Genomic DNA, 18,269 nt, shown 5'->3' with positions numbered 1-18,269 from the left:
AAGTTTTTTAAAAGGATGGGAATTCTTACACAATTCTACTAGAAGATTTATGATACAAATAATGGGAATGGAAAAACATTTTGAAATTAGAAGAAGTCCAACTGAAAATCAAAGAGCGGGTGGATTAGGCAACATTGAATAAAAAACTTTCAGTCTTGGTCAATATTTCTCCCTGTAGCAATACCAGTGGGTTACAAGTTTCAGCTTCTGCCGCTTGGGATGGAAAAAGTTAGAACAAAGAAAATATCAGGATAAATGAAAAATAGCTGGTCCGTTGTCTTTCACTGATTTTTCAGATCTAAACATTGTCTTTCATTAGCTCCAGTTCCAAACCCCAACACCCATAGTACCTACTATTTTTCTTCTTAGAAATTTGTCCATCAATTTTCATAAAAATCTTTTTTAAACCACCAGACACTGCTTTTAGTCCACTTCCTTCAACTTGAGTTGAATGTTTATATTCTGTTATCAAATACTGTTTTATTAACGCTGCATCACATAAAATCTGCGAGAAATTGGTGAATATTTAATAGGTAACCTGCAGTCCACTCTCTCCTACTATACATTGCCATCAGTATCTAAACAAGCTAGTTTAAAGTGATCTCAGCTATGTCTTCTCATTTCAAAACTGCAGTATAAACTTATGCTTATGCAGCAGCATGGATTACATACAACAAATTACATCTTTCTTTCCGGAGGTAGGCGAATTTGGAATGCAGAGGTAAATCCTGAGTTTCAGATGAACAAATGATACTAGTCCTTAGAGTATTGCATACATGTAAAGGGGGAAAATTTGAAAGAGTCAGATAATTGCCACAGGCATCTTAATTCTAACAACGCCTCCCACTTGCAGATAGAAGCACAAGTCTGAAAGGGGTAATAACAGCTAAATGGATATTACTATCTGCCGTTACCTGATCTATCTGCACAATTACAGCACTTTGTGAATGTAAATTTGCTTATAAGATCTAGCTTAAGAGCCTAAAACAACCCCTTTTCAGGAACAACATATCACCTACATGTTGTTTGGAACTGATGGAACTTTCACTTAGAGAAAAATCACAGAAATAATTGCTTCCAGAGAGATTTCTTTCCCAAACCAAACCCAAGGGGAATACAAGAGTCAACTCCATTTCTGAAAAGCAGGCATTAAGAGGCCAGAGAACTCCACCAAAATTAGATTTTTCCTCTCCTTTAACAATGCCAGAAACAAAATTTTAAGACTTAAAACATCTCAAGACTCACCACAGCTGTCAAAAAAGAATAAACAATCATTGCCTCTTCTCTGAGAAAGTCACAGTGATTCAGTGAAATAGAGTCCTATGGTCCTATAAATACTATAAATTGCTGAATTCATGGGAGATCTATCAGTTTTCACAAGAGGATGATGTGACCATCTTTGTATTGGCATACAGGCCTTTGAACACACCCTTCAATAAAAAGTCACCCTTTATTCTGCCAAAACGAATCACTTCCTTCCCAACAAAACAGACCAAATAGTCAAAAAACAGATAATCACCGTCAAAGTGGTAAAGCAAAGTGTCCTCCTGGCATAAAAGGAATGTGAAATAAATGAATATACAGTAAGTCCAAGCAGCCATATTTTATTGCTGATAAATAAATGTTGTCTAAAAGCTTTTCAGACACGTTCTCATACTTGTAGCATAGCCAGGTGTATTGGGTCAACCCACTACACCAGGTTTCTACAGATGGAAATTCTTTAAGAAGGAAACCTCAGTCTTCTCATAAATTGGCTTGAAGCACAAACAGATAATATTAACTAAAAGGAGAGTCTCATTGCTCTATTCTCATCTATTCCACAGATTTCATATTGCGTAAGTAATTTATTTAGACTGTGAAACTACTTTGACATTGAGGATGGCAGAGCTATTTCTGGTCACATTCACTTCATTTAATCTTTGCCAAAGAGAAAGAAATCAATGAAATATGAACAGCAAGAAGCAATACACCTGCCAAAAAAAAAAATCCAGGTTTTATAAATGAGCACTGTGGAAAGAGTCAGTGAAATAATATATACTACTAGAAAATGTGCCATTGTAGGAAGTGTTTTGGTTGAGCATTTTGCTGTTGAGATACCTTTAAATTACTGTGAGGCTGCTATTCACAATATACTATATCAATGTCACTAAAAATATCAACATGCAAACCAATGTTAAAAACGTTTAAAGAGACAGGTGCAATAAGACATCATCCATCCATCCATCCATCCACCTGTGGGGGTATGTCATAAGAAATATGAAAACACTTACTTCTTCTTGCTTAGGAATGCTGAACTTGGTGATCTTTGACTTGGTCCTGGCCGAATCAGGCTTGCTGGAAGGCACTCCCCGATATGACTTGGTTGTCTCTGCTGGTAACTTCAGCTTTGGAGACTCATCTGGAGCCTGGTCCTGACCGTCCATTGGCCTTACATAAGCTGTTGGCTTCTGCTGACCCAGACTGGGCTTTGAAGCAAGAGAGGGTGGGAAGTTTTGGACGCAGTGTCCCCCACCATGCTTTGCTGGCCTCTCTTGGACTTTGGTTCCTCCTTCTGAGCTACAACTGAGCTTCGCTGGCTGCTGGACTCTGTTGGTGTTGTCTCCTAATGTGGCCCTCAGCGAGCTCTGCTGGGCAGTATTGGAGGAGGAGGAGGAAGAGGAGGTGGAGGAGGAAGAGGAGGAAGAGGAGGAGGAAGAGGAGGAGGTGGGACTCGGTGCATAGTGTTTTAGTTTCTCCAAACTGGATTTTTGGCTCGCCAGTTTGAAGTCACCCTTGTGTGACTCCAGCGACCGGTGTCCGTGTTTGCTTGCTCTCTGCTGGCCATCTGAAGCAGCATTATGCCCAGCCTTCTGCCAGCCCATCGTGGTACTTTTGCTCTGCTGGGCAGCTAGGGATGCTGGTGTGGAAGAAGTAGAGCTGGAAATAGGAGGAGGAGGTGGTGCTCTCGAGTCTGCGATAAGATGTTCATCAGCCTTGGGGAGAGATGTCTGAGGAACCCCAGGTTTTGGAACCCCAACGAGATGGCTCTGGTTGGACCGGTCAGTTAACAAGTCTTTCATCTCATCATAGTTGCCCAAAGTATTCTGGATGCGATTGGAAAGCTCATCCCCCTTGTTAGTCTGCAAAACAAAAATCGAGTGTTCTGCTACAGTCGACATAAGAAAAACAAAATTCCCTGCATGCTTCTGCTGAAATCCTTACTGCAGTGAGACTGCCTTATTCAGCAGCAGCGTTGAGGGATGAAATCGAAAATCCTTATTGTCTCTGAAGACACTTGTCAACATCTTAAATCTACCCTGAACTGGAAAAGCTATAAAGGGCCTTAGAGTATATAAAAAAAGAAATCTATCACAGATATCATGCTGTAGTTAAAGTATATTACCTGGAAACTGGAAAATTTATTATTGCAACTGCACAGAATGGTTTGGATTAAATCTGACCATGATAAAACTTTTCCTGTAGCCCTATGCAAGCTCTCCTTCAGTCATGAATGAAAACACTGCATTCCCAATTTCTTCCTCTGCCTGCCTAAGTTTTCATAACCATCTGGGAAGCCACACAACATCCCATGCAAGCGCTGAATGAATTTGTCAGTCTAAGCCAGCCAAATGCTCTGAGGTGACTTGAAAACAGCTTGTGGGAAATGAGAAAAGTACAGATTATGTCCCTTCTTTAAAAATGCTCTGACAGGGTGCTCATTCCAGGGCATTCTCCTCTTGTAAAAAAATAAAAAAGGTGAACAGAACCCTTGCCAAATTCTTCACATTTCTCAGTGCTTGCTGCGCATAGCAGGGGAATACAGCCACCCTTCCTCCCCTTCAAGATTAATTATTGTCTTTAAAATGATCCATTTACTTCCTGACTGAAAAGGCAGAAGCTTCACAAAGAAATAAAACAAGCAAACAAAACATACTGGAAAAGATTGAAAATTCTTGCTTTAAAAAGGCACTGTAAGCAAAAGGGTATATCATTAGCATTTTTACAGCAGAGATTTTTTGAACCCTGCCAAGATCCAGGCATGTGATATTCTTTGCTTTACGTTTTCAGAGGAAGACAGTAACGAGGCAGTAGAGTTCTCCTTTCTCTCTTCCAGACATGGAGTTTGAATGGGAAAACCCCTATTGGTTTCAGAAGGCCAAGCTTTCATCTCAAGACTCTCTGTTTTAGAGGAAAACAGAAAGAAGGAGAAAGAAGGGAGTAAAGGAAGTGGAGAAGATCCTCTTAAAGCTACATTTAAAAACACGAAAAATGTAGAAACCACATCAGTTACTCTGGAAAACTGGGGGTATGGAAGGGAAGGTGTTCAAGGGAAACTCCCCAGTTTTGAATCTTTTATTTTTAGGGTTTCCTAGTAGAAAACCTGAACCCAGGCAAAAATGCACAGTAAATAAGTGCTGTGCTTGCCACATGCAAACTTTTAGAAGTCTACAGTGGAAGCATTCTTATGTCTAACAGTAGAAGCAGTCCTGTTTTGCTTCAAACTTTTCTCCTCAAATTTCAAGGACACTACCTTGTACCTGTAAAATGCATTACACCTAGCTTTCTGGTATGTTTTTGTTACTATGCTATCAGAGCTAAACAGATATATCAGTAGTATATACTGAAGGGGAGGTAGGAAGGGAAGGACATGAAAGTCTCGCATCTGAAACACTGCATTGGAAACTTGGAGTAAGATGGCTCAAGGTTCAACCACTACAGCCTGATCTCCCCTCTGCAGATGAGGCTGTTACTGTTACAGACATAATAACCTCCTATGGAAAAAAATTTGAAGGACTGACTCACAGATGGCAAGTCACTTTAAGAAAGGGTGCTCTTTCACTTAACAGGAATAACATCAATGTCCTATAGAACAGGAAACTATTAATGAGGCTAAAGATGTGGGAAGCATCACATACACCTAAAAAAAAGAAGGTTGGAGATATCCTCACGTGTCTCCTGAAGTCAATTAAATAACTTCTACACTTGGACATCTCCTTGACCAGCAGAACTGTGTGCCAGGATGCAAAGAAAACTTTGCTTTTACCCAGTGCATCTCTTTATGCTTCACTGGATCCTCCACCTTGTAGAGAAGTATTTTTTCAGCTTCCCTCTGTGGTGGGAAATCTGCTGTTGGGCTGGTATTCATTATTATTCAGCCAGAGTGTATGTGAGGTTTCTTTCCTTGTCAGGAGCATGGCAACAATGACCACCAAATGGAATGGGGCTCCTGGCACCCACAAGTCTCCCACAGTGCAGACATCCCGTGAGGACAGCTCTCCACCCATCTGCCTCTAGCTCCATGAACGTAAACAAATTTGTGTGCAGGTTTTGCCCCTAAGAAGTCCAGCTTCCCTAGGTCTGTTTTTTATGATGGCTGCTCTGGGGATGGAAAGAGAACAAAAGCCTAATTGCAGATTGTCTGTAGACTATCAACAGCTCAGAGAAGTAATTGGGTTGTCTTCTACATGGATGTGATGTGAAGGTCACAAGCAGACATCTTGTACTGAGAGATTCCAGATAACCACAAGAATAACTGCAGCAAACTGGTATCGTGGCATGTGCTGACAACTGGTCTGTGCTGTTTATTCCTTCAGGATGCACTGGGGACAGCTTCAGTTGAGATTTTGTGTTGAGCTGATCTCATACAGGAGAGTTCACCTACATCCTCTTGGGAACATGGTGGGATCTGAGATAACTTGTTATGAGCTTTAGATTGTCCTATTATCTTCTCTGAAATATTGCTGGCCTTATTTAAGCATTCCCACAGGGAAAATATGGTCACAAAATGGGTAAGTAGGAAAAGCATTCTGTGCAAACATGTCTAACTCACAGTGCTCTGATGTTCTTCTGCAATGCAAGACAAATCCAAGCATTTGAAGAGGGCAACATATAACACTTCTAAAAAGAAACCTGATGGCTGCATAGAAGGCCAGCAGATTTTTTTTTCTTCACTAAAAATACTTACATAGTTAATGGGGCAAGGTGTTCTGTCCAGAAAATATCTAGAACTAATTTCCTACTTTTTCATTCCCCTGTAAAAGAAATTTTATGTAAAAGATACTGGATTTCCTGTAATCCTTCATAGAGGGTTGCTATGGATACTTTGAACAGGATAAGGGGCAACCTGAAGAGTCAGGATTTTTGAGAAAATTTGATGTTACAGGAGTAGTTATACATGTCAAGGTGAGAGAGGACATAAGATTTAGGAGATTTCCAGCCTGCCTTTGATTTTCAGATATGGTCTTCTGAATAGCATATCCTTTGACTTTAGCTCATGTTTCTCAAGCTGTGCAGAGGAATACTGAATTTAATCAGATCTTGCAGTGAATGTCTGCTATAACTTCATTCCCCTCTGGAAACCCCTAAGAGGTGAACATGATCTTTAAAGGGAGTACAAGTGGGTTTAAGTTTTGCTTTTGCAGAAAGGTTTCCTCTTTTGCAGTTAGGCTCTCTCCACAGTAAGATCAAAAAGCCACATCTCTTTCTCCCTGCACTCAAGGTTCACAAATGCTTGGCTTAGTTCAGAGAACCCAATGGTCCACTGCCAGTGTATACTTGACATTCAGAGTATGCCACTGATAGAAGTTTTGATGTCCAATATTATCAGAAGGATTGATCACCCCAAGCAACTCTGCCATACCAACATAGCTGTGAGTTATACTACTGTCCTGGGCTTTGCCTTTCCCCAAGTCTCCTTGACAAAGTTAGCTGTAGGATGTATTTCTTCAGCACCCTCTTTACACATTTGTTCAAAATGGGACATAGTGTTTAAAGGTAAGAAGCAGGAATGGAGCCATTATTCTGCTTGCCTCATAGGATTATCCACTCAGTGTCCTCTCTGCTTCTAGAGATGGCAGTGATTTTTCATCCACTCCTATTAAAGCTGATGGAATTTTACTGTGGTTGCACAGAGGTGCCTTCTGGCATCCTAACTCAGAAACTGCTGCTGTGTCCATGCCACATCATGACAGTCAGCACATCAGCACAGAAGTAATAATCGAAGTTTGTAAGTGATTTGAGCTTCAGTATCACCAACTTGAGGCACCACAGACAAAACAGTACTGGGGACACAGCAAAAGGCCAGGTCCTTTTTGTGTGTGGTCTGTTTGACTGGACCAAATGGAAAATCATTAAGTCATCACTGCAGCACAGCCCTCAAGAAATGCCAAGACACAGCTGACTTATGCTTTCCAGGCTTTCTTCCATGGATTCGCCCTTGACTGGTCTCACGGTAGACATTTTCAAGTAGGTCATTGAGGAGTTCAAGACATTTGACATGGTTTCTAAATGCCTGTGTAATGAATCTGAAATCCGGGCAGCTGGAGGTCATCTTCAAGGCAGACAGAGCTGTGTTCCTTCAAGGGACATGGTTTAAAGTGGTAGATCTTTCTTTTTTATTAGGGACTAAATACAAGCAACAATCTAAAGAAGAGCAAGCTAAAAGCTGACCCTGGAGCACAAGAATTAAAACGCAAGCATGGAAGTCAAAGCAGAAGCCAGGTGCCAGGTTCCAGGTAGGTCTCCTGGAAAGAGGCACTAAAGCACCCTAAGCATCAAGGGCAAGTGATGCTGTATGGAGGGAAAGGCTTCACAATGTGGCAGCTGTGAAAGTAACTTGGACATTTCTGGAAAGGCACAGCAGAAAATACATGATGATGGTTTGATACATACATGCAGTCATTGGGTGAATTGAGGGAGATCATGGGACGCTGCTCTCTGGTCCTGTTCACCATTTTCAAGCTTCTGCAGAGCGTAAAAGGCCCTGCTTGACCTTCTGATGGGGAGTGATGAAAGATAGTTGTGCCTCATCAAACTGGTGTTACCGTGAGGAACAACACAGGGAGTGGAGACTCCTAAGCTACTTCTGCCTTTGGTGGAGGAAAAGCATGTACAGCAGACAAATTTTCTTATTATCGCGGTAATTCTTATAGGGAAAAAAAAGGTATTTCAATAACCTTGGCCAGGGCACAATGTTTGCAGTACTGCTTGACCTTCACACACTAGTCTTACACAATTGTTTTCTTCTAAGTATTGCAAAACAGGATACTTGCACCTTCACCTCCTAATTTTAATTCCATCTCAAATATTGCTGGGATATTTCTAGTTTATTTCACTCTTGTGTGCTGCTAAAGACTAGAAAAAGCTTTCTACACATACATAAATATAAATATATATAAAATACAACTTTCAGGGAATCATGCATGTTCTCCATGAATTTTGGGAAGCTGGCACTCATGGGAGGGTGATGAAACCTGGACAGCGTCTTCTGCAGGCTACATTTTTGTACTGTGGAATAAATAAATAAACAAAGATTCGCCCAGCTGGGAAGCATCTACCTTGTAGGGTTCACTGAAGAGGGAATAGCTCATGTTAAACACGCCATTGTCCTGCTGGGCCTCCTGGTTTCTCCTTTCCCACTCCTTCCTTCGCAGCACGTTTCTATCTGGCTCATAGACACTGGAGTTAGAGAAAAAAGAAAAAAGAGAAATAGTTTTTTAAGAGTTAAAAATTAGAGGGCAACATATAAACCAGTTTTGCAGACAGATGGCAAAAATAAGCACAAACATGAATCAGATGAACGCCAGTTCAAGTAGGCTGGGGAGGTTCAGGTCTCTGGGAATGCTGGTGCTTTCTTCACACAGAGAATAGATAATTAAATTCTTACAGAAAAATAAAAAAGGAATCACATGGCAGGATCTAGTCTGTACAGGACTTCTCCGCTTGAAACGTGACAAAGGAAATATCTAAGCAACTTTGACAAAGACTAGAAGTTCTCTTAAGGCAGATGGTAATTACAGCTGTGAGTAAATAGAAATTATGAACATGTTCCCACTTATGACATATCCTCTGAGTGTTGTGTGAAAATGCTCCTTTTTTCACACGGCTGTGTTTCTGTAGAGATTCTTTCATTAACTAGCTCCCTAAAGAGCTGTTAAAACTATATGCTGTAGTGGTTTCCACAGTTAGGTTGCTTCTTCTGATCTCTGCTAATCAGCCAAGTCGTGAAACTACTACTGAAACAATTCCTCTTTCTGATGGATTTGACACTATCACAACCACAGAACATGAATAAATGAACAGTGGCACAACAGCGTATGTATGGCTAGTAGAGTGTAGCTGGAGAGAGAATAAAACCACTGCATTACACAACAGCATTAATTTTTAGAAATTAACAACTTTAGCTCCAATATAGACATTCAGAATAATAATTGTTTTTTTTTTTTTTTTTTTATTTTCAGAATTCTAGTTAAATACATGACAACATAAACCAGATAATTCTTATTCTGAATTTCTACAGAACAACACTCCTTTCAGGTTTACACATTTCAGCTTATTATGTTTTATTCTCCTCATAAAGGAAGCCAACACGTCTAACAAAGTTAACATGCTATTTCAGGACAATGTGACAAGTATGCTTCCTATTTTGCTTAGCTCAGCTAATGTTTTTCCTCTGACAGAGTAAATCTGTAAAGTAGGAATATATATTAATGTTGTGTAAGTGCACCATGTGTTAATAAGATTAACGTTGTCTTGCTAACCAGCTTCCCAGTTAGCAAAACATATGTTGCATTGGCTACCCACGTGATGCTACCTAGTATGCCTCAGGCAAGGCAGCCAAAAGGCCAACAGCTATCTGATTCTAATTCGGGACTTGAGAGAGCTGAAAATACACAGGATATGTTAGATGCTATTAATACCTAAGAACAATGCCTCAACAGTCACTAAATGAACAGAAACTCTTTTGTTTTCTTGTTGATGCTGCTAACTCTTACAGGACTGCAGAGCAGCCTTCTGATGGCTCTGAGGGCAGATGCCGGGGGCTCAGCTCTCAAACACAGGGGCTTGTTGTGAAACACAGGGTTTCAGCACAGCAGGCTGGAGACAGCTTCCAAACACCACCTTGCTTACAACCACTTACAGGTGGTTGAGAGTTTTTGGGTTTTTATCCCATACTTTTCATGAGCAATGCGTGTTATTCACTCCAACACCCTCTCCTTGAAAAGCCGCGTAATGAGGGGACCATCATAGGGATGGAGTTTTGGGCTTGGAAAATGCCTTCTTCCAGTAAGAAGGGGATGGTAAAGGCCTCCCCATGGGCCCCTGGGAGTGAGAACTCCTCCTGCACATGCTGCACATGCTGCTGAGACCAGAGGCAGAGCAGTTGTCATTGACTGCTGTGAGAGCAGAGGTCTTCAGTTCATTGTGCCATCAAGCCTACTCCCATCAGGTGAGTCAGTTAACAACCACCTGTGTCTAAACCAGACTTTCTGCCATGCTTAATAGCTGTTCTTAGGCTGGCTTTTCTTGGAGTTTTAAGAGATCAGGTTATAACTTCATTGTCTGCTACATGTCCCCATCCAGAATTTCTTGACTCTTTGAGATGCTTTGCATTTGCATTTGCCTTGCATTTTCACTCTAGCCTGCAGCCAAATAGAGATGGGCAGCTTCCCTGAGATTAATTACAATACTGGTCTCTACCCAATTTCTAGGAAGTAAATAAGTGCAACATTCTTCACTAGTCCTCATACAAATTTAAAAATTTACTGGTGTGGTAGTCCTAAAGTGGAAGAACATTTTTATCCCTTTATTGGACAGAGATACATTTGATGAAGCCATACAAGTCATGAGGTCTCTGAACCCCCCTCTCAAATGAATTCACTGCTGGCAATGCAATGCACAACCTGTAGTAATTCAGAATGATTATGCAAATGTCAGACCGTGTGACAATGCCTAATATGCCATCTACAAGCAGTAAGTTAGGAAGAGCTACAAGTTGAGAGTCGTGTTCCTTTGGTAATACCAGATGGTAAAATGTCTAGCATTTGTGAAGCTGCTCCTTATTTGCATGAACATTGCAGCAATCACATTTCCTTGAACGTATGTCACCAAATGTATTTATTTGTTTTGGTTCAAGGAGAATACTGCCAACTGCTATAATTGTCTTTATTGCAAACACTTCAGTTAATGGAAAATGATTCTTTTTAATAGATTTCTTCTTCATTTTTTTTAAATTTGCAATTTAAAACAATCCTAGAGGTACCTTTTAATGGTTTAATCTGTGTCTTGTTTCAATAGCTAAGCCATGAAGAACAAGCTCATGAAAACCTCATGACTTTTCCCTCATCGGGGCATGTCTGCATACGTGAGTGATATATGCATATCTATGTGTAGTATGCATGCTCACTTTTGAAGACTTGGAGCCAAAGAACATGCAAACACTCACCACTCAAAAGTCAGTGTCATTTCTATTTGTTTCATACAGGTCAAATTCCAAAAGGTGAATTCAAACAGCTTTTAAATGGTATACTGTTATTTTTAAAATGTTGCATCTGTTTCTAATTCATGCTTAAAGGACACGAACCAGAACGTGAGCAACAAGTCAAACTCTTGCAAAAGTTATGTATGAATAAACGTTGTTTTATAGAAATTAAATTATCTCAAATCTGGCACACTGCTTTTTTGATTTATCTCAGCCCTAAGATCTGCCAAGACACACGCTGGATACACCAATGAATTGTTCCTAAACGCCAGTGTCTCACGCTCAAAGAGCTTTCAGCACACCGCCACCACCCCGGCCACAGCACCCCTACCTCCTCTGCTTCTTCCAGGACACACAGAATAATTTCACTCCCAGATATTTGCCAGAGCAGATTTCCATGGATTGCTAAACGTCTCAGAGTAGGTATGTTTAATGAATTTTGATCTGCTGTGATGCATTTTGGCAGATTACCTGGATGGTCCCTGGGCTCTGGCCATGCCCACGGTGAGCGTGGCTCCCTGTGAGACCAGCCTGCAGAGGGGAGCCCAGGTGTGCTGGTTCCTGGTGTGAGGGTGCTCGTGGCACCAGCCTCCCCACAGAAGCACTCACAGCTCTCTTCATGCTACTCCTGCCATCAGAAGGAACCCTTTCCTTTAGTCCTTAATTAGAAATAGACAGAGATGGCTCAGGGGACAGCCTAGGAGCAGAGCAATAATTTTACCTGAAAAACCTGGGGCTGGATTTAATCTCCTACAAAGTCCAAAGAGTTATGTTGTCTCAGGCTAGGCTGAAAGAAATCACATAAAAAGCTTAAGTTTTAGGTATTGAAAAATCTCCTTTTCTTTCCTCTTTCTTTTTAAGTACTCTATTCCTGACTTGCTCAGATATCACTTTTTGAAGCAACTCAAATAAAAGGTCTCATCTCCGTGATGAACAAGGTGGCAACAGTGCACCAACATATCCTCCTGTCCTTCAGTTTGGGAACACCCAAATTTGCATTCAGAGGAAGATGTCCTTTCCCACAAACGAAGCACTGCACCTTCACAGAGGAATTACATGGTGTGCATTAACGATGCTGCTTGACCTTTTCAGAAACCACAAAACTGCTGCATCACGAAGGGGAGATTCTGGAAGGGTACTGTTATTCTGGTACACCATCCTCCTAACAGCTGGCATCTTTGAGGCTCTTAAAGACACAGGTAGGTAAAATGAGGGTGAGATTGCTGGTACTGCCCTTTCTTGGCATCAGTTTATTTTCTGGGAAAGGAGGGGGGCTGTGACCCAGCCAGCTGTACCAGCACGACAGAGTAAGGTGTTACCACATGTGTACAGAGACCTGGCCACGGTTTCTGAACTTATCATTGGCAGCACCCTGCAATCTTGCCTTTGCCTTTCCAGACCTTCCAATATGATTTTCCAGTCCAAAGACTTAGTTCATTATTCTGTGAATTGTGAGGGCTTTGCCACACCCATATATATTCACATCTTCCTTCTACCTCCCCCTTCACATAAATACTGCGATATAAATTTAGCAGGAGTAGCTTGTTTGTTTGCAGTTAATGTTTATCCAGGAGGCTGATCTCCTTCACCTTGGCAGCTACCTGTGGCACTTAGCACAAAACATGCAGAACCTGAAGCCTAGACATATTAATTACAAAAGCAGAGCTGATGCTTCATGCTAACAGGCAGCTATTTCTTAAACTGTCAAACCCAGAGTTCCTGTGGGTTCCTGGCAGTCCTTTGCTAGGGAAGGCCTAGTTCATAGGGCTGAGCTTCTTTCCCAAATTTTGTCAACCTCCCCACTTATTCTTAAACTGACCCTTCTTTTTCCATCAGGAAATGAAAATGCTCCATCAAAACGTCATCAGCCACTCCTGGTGTCACAGGAGTGACACCATCCCCAAGCTGCTAAGTGCAGTCCACATCAGCACAGTGCTGATTATGTTCCAAACAAGCAAAAAAAAACTCACCTCAAAAATATAATCCATACAGTAAGTGACTAAAAGATATGTGCATTTCAAGAATAAACCTAGACCCATGAACAAGTTTTCTGCAAGGACATATATATCTTTGAAATTAAATGTTAGCACACGGTCATTTTTGAATTATGAACAAAGCTAGAACTGCTTCAAAGCTGTGGAAAACAGGCAATATTTCAAGAAAATAAATTTTAAAATGGTTTACTGATTATTCTCAATATTTCCCCACAAATTTTAATCTGGCACACAAATCAATATACTAAATTTCAGGCTGAAGTGAGGACATTTTCTTAAATATTTAATAGTCTAATTCTCCCCTGAATTACTACATTTATGCCAAAGTAGCTAAATAGAGTAAGTCAAAGGAAAAACTTACACAACACCATAAAAAAGCAGCCCAGCCCTGATGCAGGACAGTGATTATGAAACTCAATTCAAAATAGAAACTGGATTCTGAATTTTAATGTACCCTCATTCCTGTATTTCTGCCATATTTTAAAACTCAAAAGGACAAGTTAGACTGAGACCCTGTAAAGGCAAAAGCCTCAAACATTTTTAGAAAAAACAGTCTTAACTCTAATAATTTAATGACAACAATTGAGGTTGTCTTGTTTGCTGAATCGCCATGCTTAACATAGTAGTGTTTTCTATTTCACTGTTCACATCCATGGTTTTTGCTGGCCAATCCCTAGGTACCAGTTTTATTTCCAGATAAGCATAAATGGTATCTGCTTGGAAACTCGTTGCTAACAGGGTACAGGGAACTCCAAGATACGGCAACCTTTCATTTTTGAGCATTAAATATTTTCCCTAATGATATTTGAACTATCGGTTAAATTATAACAAAGGAGCTGCCTTTGATGACCAAGTGTCATAATCAATAAAATACCTTCCTAGGCTACAACTGGCTTTTTTTAGACTCTTTATCTATCCTAAACAGCAGAAGTTAATTTGAGGATTTTTACAGTATTTTTTCCCATTTACAAACAGGAATGCCGTGGGGTAAAGCAATTACTCTGATTTACTGTTTTCACTTTGATTGAACATAAAGATGTAGCAGGGTCTCAAAAAAGCAGTAACTTAACAAACTGTGCTCCTATCCACAGACAGATAAAGTACCTATTTTGCTATTTCAAAGAGTTTACCTCCAGGCAGCAGCACAGAGCAAACATCAATCAATGACATGTGTCTAAGATGAGATTGATGTTTACTCTCACAGCTTTTCATCTTCCATCCAATAAATTATTTTTCCTTCACCAAAGTGCCTGGTTAAATTTCATTTTTCACTTTGCAGTATCAGTTTTAAAACTTTAGCTTCCAGCAATTTTAAAGCCAGGCTTCATTGACGCTTCAGCTTTTACAGCCTGTTTATGATTTGTATTAGCCATGAAACACTACCGACCAAACATGAATATGATCAGGGGAAGCCGAGCTGGGGCAGCCTCTCACACGGTGGCAGGTGCAGGCTGGAAGGTGTGAGATTACTTTAATTATCTGCCTGGAAATTCCAAGTCCAAAACAGGGAGCTGTATTTTCAGGGGCAGATATATTGCATCCTCCAAACAAATGAATATATACATATCATATCTGCAAAATCGGCGTGGCAGCGTTCGGGTCAGGTCTTCTGAGGGTTAACACTGGGCAAGTGGAAGGAGCCAAGGAAAGGCTAATTGTGGCTGCAGTTATTACCTTACAGGCACTCATACCTGACATTCACAGAATGTAAGTGCTTTCCTATGCAACCTGATTGAATTTTAAATATGTATCAAAATGCTGAGAAGACCTAGGGCTGCAGTTAAGACTGGGACCTAAGCTGTTGAATCAGAGCATCACAATAGAGGAACATTAAAAAATCCTATTTAGCTCAACACCTGCTTTTATAAGAGTACCTCTTCCAGTCTCACTACAGACAAAACAAGCACGTTTTATTCCTTCTGTGAAGTTTTGCTCAATGGGAGAAATTGAAACATTATTCTAATTTATTTTTAGTTTCAGGAAAAATAACTTCATCATGTGATAAAATTTACCAGACCATACTTACATTACACATAGATATTCAAAAATCCACCACTCTGTATTAATAGGCAATCCTGTTTTCAATACCTTATTTACTTTTATAACCCTGAATCTGCTAGCAAAAGTGCCTAAGATGGCTGAAGATCTTAAAACAACATTGAGGCAAGCTAGAAACAAAACACTACAACAGCTTTAATTTTGCACTGCTCTAACAATATATTCTTTGAAAGTATATTCACAAGTGTAAAATTCACCACTGCTAATAATCTTACACCTGGAAAGAGCTTGTTTTTCTTCACAATTCAAAATTAAATTTAAAACCTCTAGAAACTGAGTGAAAATGTTGGCTGCCAAGAAACAGATACTGTAGATGTGACAAATATTCCTTTTGTATCCTCATCCATATCTCCCAGGTATAGATTAAAAAAAAAAAAATAAGACTGAAGAGCATAAACCTGACAGATCACAATAATATCCTCTAATTTAACTTTGAAAATGTTACTTTTATGTTGTGTTTTAAAAATACAACGGCCCAGAATCATAGAAAGGTGTGGGTTGGGACCCCCAAGGGACCTTTAAGATCATCTAGTTCCAAGCCTGTGTCCTGGGCAGGGACACCTTCTACTGCAGCAGGTTGCTCAAAACCCTATTCAACCTGGCCTTGAACACTTCCAGGGATGCTGCACCCACAGCTCTCTTCCACTGTCTTGCCATCCTCATAGTGAAGAATTTCTACCTTATTTCTGATCTAAACCCACCCTCTCTCAGCCTGAAGCCTCTCCTCCCGCTCTGTCACTACATGCCCTTGTCAGATCCTCCCCAGCTCTGTGGCTGGCTCCCTGCAGGTCCTGGATGGTGGCATGAGGTCTGCCAGGACCCTTCTCTTCCCCAGGCTGAACAACCCCAGCTCTCCCAGCCTGTCTTCCCAGGCTGTGCTCCAGCCCTCTGATCATCTCCATGGCTCCTCTGGATCCATCCAAGCCCAGATCCCAGCCCTGCTGAGGACCCCGGCTGGGTGCAGCACTCCCGCGGGCTCTCCCCAGCGAGGAGCAGAGGAAGGAGCAGGGTCCCCTTTGCATTTCTTCTGTAGGCTTCTTACAGTCAAAAATATCAGTTTTTTAAAAAATTTTTTTTCATTTCTGTGGAGAATGCGCTCACATAAGTAAATTATACATACAGTCTTGGTCAGACTGAATGGTGCCATAAACTGAATTTACTCTTATCACTGCCTGATTTCTAGGGATGCTCTGAACTTTTAAAATGTAATGAAAAAATTCTGGCCTTTTAAAAATCTATTTGACATTTTGCAGTAAGTGTTTAATACTTTATTTAAAATGTTTGTTGAACTTCCTTTTGATATGTTTGCTGAAAACTGGATTTCGGTCAATAAAGATTTTCAGTGTTAGTTTCAGTAATAAAAAAAATTAAAACTCATAAAAATTAACCTCATAAAAGTTTAAAAGTTTCCTGAAACTTTATAAAATCTAAATAAATTAAAAAGTGCCCTGAAAAATGTGAAAAATTATGTTTTGCCTCTAGGTCTTTTAGAGTAAAAAGATCCCTCCTTGCTCCCATTTTTTTTTTTAAGCTACTTAAGTAGCCTGTTCCTTCCAGGGGGCTCTGTACAGTGATCCATCTACCCACAGCTATTTGCAGGACTGCTAAATACTCCAAGGTATACTTCACATGGCACACACAAATTGAAAGCTCTGCAACTGGTAGAAAAATTTTACCATACAATTCACCCTGGTATGGCCTGACTTGAAGTAGCAAAAGCAAAGATTAGAATCATAAAATTAGAGAGTCACAGAATCACTGAGGTTGGAAAAGACCTTCAAGATCAAATCCAAGCTTTGACCAAATGCCACCATGTCAACCAAATCACAGCCCTAAGTGTCACATCCTGGTGTTGCTGTGACACAAGGGCAGGTCCTGGCACTTTGCTTTACTGAACCTGATGGATCATGTCCAGATCTCTCTGCAGAGACTTCCTGCTCTCCCTCAACACTCCTTCCCAACTTGGTGTCATGTGCAACTGACTGAGGGTGCCTTCAATTCTCCTGTCCAGATCACCAACTAAGATATTAAACTGAGCTGGCCCCAAGACTGAGCCCTGGGGAGCAGTACCTCAGGCTTTTCCTCATCCTTGGTTACAATGTTCCCCTCCACATCCAGTAAAGGATAGAGATTTTTCTCAGCCCTTTTCTTTTTTTTTCTTTTTTTGTTAATGTGTATATAAAAACATGTTTTATTATCTTTCACAGTGGTGGCCAGATTGAATTCTAGCTGAGCTTTCGCCTTTCTAATTTTTGCTCTACATGACCTAAAGACATCCTTGTACTCTTTCTGAGTTGCCTGCCCCTTTTTCCAAAGGTCATACTCTCATTCTTTTCCTGAGCTCCGGCAGAAGTTCCCTATTCAGCCAGGCCATCCTTCTTCCCTGTCAGTTTGTCTTTCAGCACATTGGGATGGCCTGCATCTGTGCCTTAAAGATTTTTGTCCTAATGTGTGCCCAGCCTTCCTTTGTTTTTAAGGGCTGTTTCCCAAGGGACTCTCTGAACAGTGTCCTGAGCAGGCAGAAGTCTGGGAGGAGGTTTTGTTGAGCCCCTTCCTTACTTCACCAAGAAATGAAAACAATATAATTCTGTGATGATTATGCCAAGGATGGCCTCTGAGCAGCACATCTCCCACCAGCCCTTCTCTGCTCGTGAACAGCACATCAGCAGTGCACAGAGGGGATGGCCCCTGGTAGGCTTGCTTACCAGCTGGGGCAGGAAGATAACTTCCACACACTCCAGGAAACTCCTCAACTGCCTGCTGTCTGCTGTGCTGTTTCCAGCAGACATCCTGCAAGGTAAAGTCTCCCACAAGAACAGGGGGTAGAGACCATGACATGTCAGCCAGTCACTCACAGAACCTGTCATCTGCCTCTTCATCCTGGCTGGGTGGTCTGTGACAGGATGTCTGCCTTGTTAGCCTTCTCCCTTTTCTCACCCACAGGCACTCGACCTCATCATCACTATTACTGATCTCCC

The 18,269-nt window shown here is 40.9% G+C and overlaps 1 protein-coding gene across 1 annotated transcript in view; it reads right to left on the bottom strand.

Annotated features, from left to right (window-relative positions):
• Window positions 1-18,269, bottom strand: part of AFF3 (ALF transcription elongation factor 3) — a gene marked incomplete at both ends in the record, with an annotated part of 315,685 nt that overhangs the window by 258,158 nt on the left and 39,258 nt on the right. The window contains 2 exons of the mRNA XM_084226662.1: window positions 2,271-3,119; window positions 8,316-8,436. Coding sequence (XP_084082788.1) covers window positions 2,271-3,119; window positions 8,316-8,436 — 970 coding nt within the window. The remainder of the gene's footprint in view (window positions 1-2,270; window positions 3,120-8,315; window positions 8,437-18,269) is intronic.

This window comes from Fringilla coelebs (assembly GCF_963513975.1).
Source record: "Fringilla coelebs genome assembly, chromosome: 2".
NCBI classification, from domain to species: Eukaryota; Metazoa; Chordata; class Aves; order Passeriformes; family Fringillidae; genus Fringilla; species Fringilla coelebs.
This window is presented reverse-complemented; position numbering and strand designations above follow the sequence as displayed.